Below are 6,757 nucleotides of genomic sequence, written 5' to 3' on the forward strand. Positions count from 1 at the left end.
GATACATCTTCTAAGTAAAATAAGGGAAAGAAATAGCCTACCCAAACTCTTATGGATAGGTCTTCTTCTTTTTTTAGACGGAAGGATCTGTGTGCCTTTTCAAACAAGCTCCCTCTGATCCCGTAAGTGTCCTCAACTGGCTTCTCAGTGATCTCCAGAAGTATGCCTTGGGTTTCCAACATGCGTTGAGCCCCTCAACCTCTACCTGTAAACATAAAGTAGAAGACACAGAGGGCGAATATCACACAGAATCCTCTGAGAACTGCTACAGCGTCTATGCTGATCAAGTGAACATAGATTATTTGATGAACAGACCTCAAAACCTACGCCTAGAAATAGCAGCAGCTAAAAACACCAACAATAATGAAAGTTCTTCAGCTACTCCAGCCAAACCTCCTAGCACTCAGAGAGCAGTCATTTCTCCCGATGGAGAATGTTCTGTAGATGACCTTTCCTTCTACATCAACCGACTATCTTCTCTGGCAATCCAGATGGCCCATAAGGAAATCAAGGAGAAGTTGGAAGGTAGAAGCAAATGCCTTCATCATTCAATCTATCCATCCCCTGGGAACAAAGAGAGAATCAGTCCCCAAAGTGCTGTGAGCAAGATCGCCTCTGAAATGGCCCATGAAGCTGTGGAACTGACCGCTGCAGAAATGCGTGGCACTGAGGAGAAGTCCAGGGAAGGTGGCCAGAAAAGCTTTCTATATAGTGAATTATCCAACAAGAGCAAAAGTGGAGACAAACAGATGTCCCAGAGAGAGAGCAAAGAATTGGCAGATTCCATCAGCAAGGGGCTCATGGTTTATGCAAATCAGGTGGCATCTGACATGATGGTCTCTGTCATGAAGACCTTGAAAGTGTACAACTCTGGGAAGCCAGTTCCAGCATGTGTGGTCCTGAAGAGGGTGTTGCTAAGGCACACCAAGGAGATTGTGTCTGATTTGATTGATTCCTGCATGAAGAACCTGCATAGTATTACTGGGGTCCTGATGACTGACTCAGACTTTGTCTCAGCTGTCAAGAGAAATCTGTTCAACCAATGGAAACAAAATGCTGCAGACATCATGGAGGCCATGCTGAAGCGCTTGGTCAGTGCACTTATTGGTGAGGAGAAGGAGACTAAGTCTCAGAGTCTGTCATATGCATCTTTAAAAGCTGGGTCCCATGATCCCAAATGCAGGAACCAGAGTCTTGAATTCTCCACCATGAAAGCTGAAATGAAAGGGAGGGACAAAGGCAAAATGAAATCAGATCCATGCAAGTCACTGACTAGTGCTGAGAAAGTCGGTGAACACATTCTCAAGGAGGGCCTGACCATCTGGAACCAAAAGCAAGGAAACCCATGCAAGGTGGCTACCAAAGCATGCGGCAATACAGGTGAGAAAGGAGAAAAGATCAGTGCTTCCACAGATTCACTGGCCAAGGACCTGATTGTCTCTGCCCTTAAGCTGATCCAGTACCATCTGACCCAGCAGACTAAGGGCAAAGATACATGTGAAGAAGACTGTCCTGGTTCCACCATGGGCTATATGGCTCAGAGTACTCAATATGAAAAGTGGGAAGGTGGCCAAGGTGCCAAAGCACTTTCAGTGAAACACCTAGAATCTCACAGAGCTCCTGGACCACAGAACTATCAAGACTCTCTTGGACATGAAGTAATTGTCAATAATCAGTGCTCTACAAATAGCTTGCAGAAGCAGCTCCAGGCTGTCCTGCAGTGGATTGCAGCCTCCCAGTTTAACGTGCCCATGCTCTACTTCATGGGAGATAAGGATGGACAACTGGAAAAGGTAAGTAATGCATTAAGGCACAAAAAGAAAGTTGGAATGGGCAGAGGCAGGGAGGCAGCATTGTACTTCGAGCCCAAGATCATTCTAGTTTCAAGTCTATTCTTTACCGTGTGCTTCATGAATTACTTTCACCTCATAAAAAGACACAAAAATGGTGAACCACTAGCTAAGTGGACACCTCAAGGCCTGTGCATTTCCACCAAGAGGAGGAGAGTGAGATTAACGCATTTCATCGGTGACCCTTTTGACAAACTATCTGGTAAAACATTGGGGAATGATTAAGTCTCATGTTTTCAGTTTTAAGATCCGCCAAAGTACTCTAGAGAGGAGGGAACAAAAAAGGAAACTGGAGTTCCTCCCTCCCTCTTGAGGTGTTGGAAGCATCATGGACTAATTTTGTGTTTGACCTACCAGAAACGGTTTGAAACTTGTCTCTTACTATTTTCTCTATGCTCCTTCCCCAAACTCATGGGTCCTGCAAGTGCCCTGAGAGTCCTGTCTCCTTAAATTTTATGCCCTAGTTGCCTCACTTGCCTGACCCTAGTCCTGGCCCTGCTCCTCAGATTCCATGGAGGCCAGCATTCATACATTCATACACATACACATGCACATTCTCTCTGTCTCTGTCTCTCTCTCTCACACACACACCCCTACCTGACAGCTGGGTTTCCTGCATTAGATGGATTCCAGAAACATCAAATACTTAACCAACTTATTTTCAGTCCAGGAGCCAAGGCCAGACAATCCTCCGTACTCCAAGTCTCACACTTTTTTAGGGAGATGGGGGAATGGCAACCCCAACCCTTGACCTAGCAATCAGCACAGACTAACTGAAGGGTCCAGCATCTGGTGAAAAGTATTTAATGAACACAACTAATTTCAGAGTGTGTTTTTGAACCTCAAAAAATAAAGTATCTTTGGCATTTTGATCTATGACATTAGAGAAGTTTCAAGGAAAAAGGAAAGATGTGTCAGCAGCCTCTAGTCATGGATCTATGACATGCTGTACCCTAATCCTAGAATCATGAGCGGGAAGGTGGTGGGTGTGGGTGAGGAGGTTAGGGGTTGAGGGGGTTGGCTGGTAGAAGGGTGTTAGTTCACTTTGTCCAGCAGGTCTTTCCTCTAAAAAGCATCACGCAGCTCACACTAGCTCTGTTTTCCCCACAGCTTCCTCAGGTTTCAGCTAAAGCAGCAGAGAAGGGGTACAGTGTAGGAGGTCTTCTTCAAGAGGTCATGAAGTTTGCCAAGGAATGGCAACTGGATGAAGCCGTGGGAAAGGTGGCCAGGAAACAGTTGCTGGACTGGCTGCTCGATAACCTGTGAGCTGACAATTTCTTTGACTCGTCTTCATCTTAGCCCCCCTAGCAGCATTCCATCCCAGCCAGAGCACCACCACCATCAGGCCAGTCAACTGCACAATACACAACTGTGTTTCCCAATACACTTGAGCAGTTGCCTGTGAATGTAAGAGGTGTCAACAAACTGGGAAAGAAAATGAATTAAAAAAAATTTTTTTTAAATGTGTCATTTTTTTGATCAGCTATTTCCAAGACAAGGGAAGGGAATTGGTCCATTTTCCAGGAATGGTGACACAGTGTTGGAGTTGTATTCAGATCTCACCCTGGATTATTTTCTGAGCACCAAAGACACAGGGATATAATCCATGTCAAGGTCCCTAAGTAATCTGGTTTGTTCAAATAATCTCAATTCACAGTCTATTTAGAGTTTTTCCACCTGTGGCCTTCCTAGTTCTCCCTGAACTGCACATCTAACTTGATAATCCCCTTTCTAATCCCAAGAATACAGCTTTCTTGGTTTAGTTGAAGAAAGTGTATAACCATTACCCTGCCTTGCTACACACACATCCCTCAAAAGTGTTCACCGCACATAGCTAAATACTACCCAGAACTACAACGGGATCTGATCCTCTCCCGTGTGTGAATAAAGCTTCCTTATAAGGAATTTCCTTCAATTGATGAGATTTCCTTGTCTTCTTCCAGTCTGAAAGAAAAATTTTCCAAGAACATAAACCTCTAAGATGGGTAAATTCCTTTGGGGCCCAATGTCCCGGTGTCTTCTCTGGGAATAACAGTAAGTTCCCAGATTTGTTCTATGTGTCCTTTAAGTCAATCATAGTGCTAGCATTCACTGCAAATCAGATCAAGACAGTGGTTTCAACCCTGTAGACCTTGTTAGCTAGTTTGGTGTGTGCTCTCATGGCACGTTTTGGCACCCTTGAAGCGTTGCGGCTTAGTAGAACCAAGCACAGGATGGGGTGTCCTTCTGGACTCAACAGTCAAAGCTTTGCCTCTTATTCGTCACATGGCCTTAGGCAATCCTGCAGACTGAGCCTGTTCATCTGCAAAATGTAGCTAAAAATTACCTTACGTTGTTTATAGGTTAAACTAGAGGAACGGATGTGATGGTGTTTTGCACAGGGTGGATTTTGTTGCAAATGTAGATATGTGAATGATGTGTGACTTTCAATGCCAGTCTTAACACAGGAGTGCCCTCTTGATACATTTCAGAACTGAAAGCATATCCTCTGAGTATGGGACCCAGAGAGACACTTTTTGGGAGAAGTTAAGCACACAGACAAACTTTGCCAACTTCTCCACAATGCCTGACCCAGTCAGATAGAAGAAGTAAAGGCAGGCTTCTTCAAAGCAGGATGTTTAAAACTCTCCAGCCCGGCTGAAAGCTCATCGAATGTTTTTCAGTCTCACCCCACACCATTAAAATCTTTGGAGTTGAGCCATCACAGATCCTTTTCTTTGCCCTTGAAGAAAATCCTTAATAAACAAATCTCGAGGCCAGGGCTACATTTCTAATGACTCAGTCCTCCCTGAGCACAGCTGGGTCACATAGCAGTTTACTTCCTTGATTAACTTGGCTCTTACTTTGCTCCTGATTTTTATTATGAGGCAGCCTTGGGGATTCCTTGAAACATGGAAATAGAGCAAAGGAAGTTACATGTTCTGTTAAATGAAAGGGGTTGGGGCAAGATGGTCTCTCAGGGCCTTTCCAGTTCTGACATTTGAGAATTTTACGAACAAGTTTCTTTTCCATAATTTCTAAAGGAAACTTGTGTAGATGGAATAAGCTCAGGGTGAGGAAACTTGATTTTTGCCAGAGCTAACTGACAGATTCCAGCAGAGAAAGGAATGCTTTGGGCCACAAGGACTCTGACAAGGGTCTGAAGGAGCTCAATAGCCCTTGGGGTTTATTTCTGGAAAATAAGACCCTGGCCTTTGACCTCTCTAAATGAAGAAGTAACCCCAGGCATCCCAATAGCAATGTGGCCGTGCTCAATGCCAGCAGCTGGAAATGGACAAGGACTTCTGCTGAGCTGAGAGTCTGGCATATAGTAAGAAAGAGGCGAAAGGAGCAGAAAAGGAAAACAGATTCTCTCCTGGCAGGTGGTACAATTGGCTTATTAACAGTTTCAGTCTCTCTGATATCAGGCTTCCATCTCAAAACAAAATTATAAGCAAAACTTGTCTGGGAGGTTATTAGAAGGCCAGAACTAGACTGGAATGAGGTGAGAGAGGTACTTGCCTCAGGGATCAAAAACTCCATAATCAAATAATATTTTAATAAATCAAAATTAATGCCAAAAAACCATGATGAACAAAATATCAAAAATTTTTGTACACAGGATCAGTAACAGTGCCATGCCAAGCCATAATGGAGCCTGAGGCAAAAGGAAAAATTAATTTGTAAGACTGATTTCATGGGAGTAATGTTAGAGAAACAGGAGCCTAGGAGAGCCAGGGTGACACCACTTTAAAATCAATTCCATGTTAAAACTAGCAAGGCACATTCCTTGCCAGTCACGGCCCGTGGTCATAAGATATTTATGGCTGAGAAAACAGCTTAATAATACCTGTAAGGATAAATGCCCACGACAGCAGAATGTCCACATGTCCCAATATCGCATAACAATATATGCTTCTAAGTTGATTATAGTCATGCTTTGATGTGCTTACATGCTAAAATGCCAAGAATAGTTTTCTTTATATCAGCAAAATAATAAATTGTCATGCTGTCAGCCCACCAGCATGTAGACGTAACTTAGTTTTACATAGAAAATAAGACCACTATATAAGAAAACTTAAAGACAAGTCGTTCCTCCTCTTGCTTCCTGAGGACACCCTACTCTAACTGAGTAGCAGCTGAGGAGGCTTTACTCTGTAACTGAGTAGCAGCGTTCAATAAACTGTCTCTTCTCTACGCGCTCTACAACTTGCCTTGAATTCCTTCGTGCCTTAGATCCAAGAACCCTCTCTTGGGGTCTGGATCAGGACCCCTTTTTCTGACAACAGTAATACTTTCTGGGAGATTGTCAAGGCAGCATTTAGAGAATATGTTGCCCTTAAAGCCTGTATCAGAATAAAAAAAGAAACAGTGACATCCTGCCTAAAGAACTTAAAATCTTTAAAGAAAAAGAAAATCCAGGTTTAAAATCCAGTGTAAACTCAAATCCAGGTTTGCCTCATGTCAAATAACAAATTAAAAGTTTAGAAAGGGGGAAATAAAATTTGGAACAAGGAAAAAGACCAAACAAGGAAGGCAGTTTTGCTTAAGTCTTAAGAAATCAGAAATCAGAGATGGAGTGGGGGAGGGTGGGTGTTGCAGTGTTTTCTCTCTCGTTTAACATGATAAGAGTACAGCCTTCGGCCGGGCGCGGTGGCTCAAGCCTGTAATCCCAGCACTTTGGGAGGCCGAGACGGGCGGATCACGAGGTCAGGATATCGAGACCATCCTGGCTAACCCGGTGAAACCCCGTCTCTACTAAAAAAATACAAAAAAGTAGCCGGGCGAGGTGGCGGGCGCCTGTAGTCCCAGCTACTCCGGAGGCTGAGGCAGGAGAATGGCGTAAACCTGGGAGGCGGAGCTTGCAGTGAGCTGAGATCCGGCCACTGCACTCCAGCCCGGGAGACAGAGCCAGACTCCGTCTCAAA

The 6,757-nt window shown here is 44.1% G+C and overlaps 1 protein-coding gene across 1 annotated transcript; it reads left to right on the top strand.

The window, feature by feature from the left end:
- Positions 1-77: 77 nt before the first annotated feature.
- On the top strand, positions 78-3,289 carry LOC113221000 (A-kinase anchor protein 4; the record flags this gene model as incomplete). The annotated part of the gene is made up of 2 exons (XM_026450367.1): positions 78-1,793; positions 2,961-3,289. Coding segments are annotated over 2 exons (1,872 nt in total), but the record flags the coding sequence as incomplete, so codon positions are not given.
- Between the last annotated feature and the right edge of the window lie 3,468 nt (positions 3,290-6,757).

The sequence above is a fragment of the Piliocolobus tephrosceles genome, unplaced genomic scaffold (assembly GCF_002776525.5).
Source record: "Piliocolobus tephrosceles isolate RC106 unplaced genomic scaffold, ASM277652v3 unscaffolded_18670, whole genome shotgun sequence".
Taxonomy (NCBI): Eukaryota; Metazoa; Chordata; class Mammalia; order Primates; family Cercopithecidae; genus Piliocolobus; species Piliocolobus tephrosceles.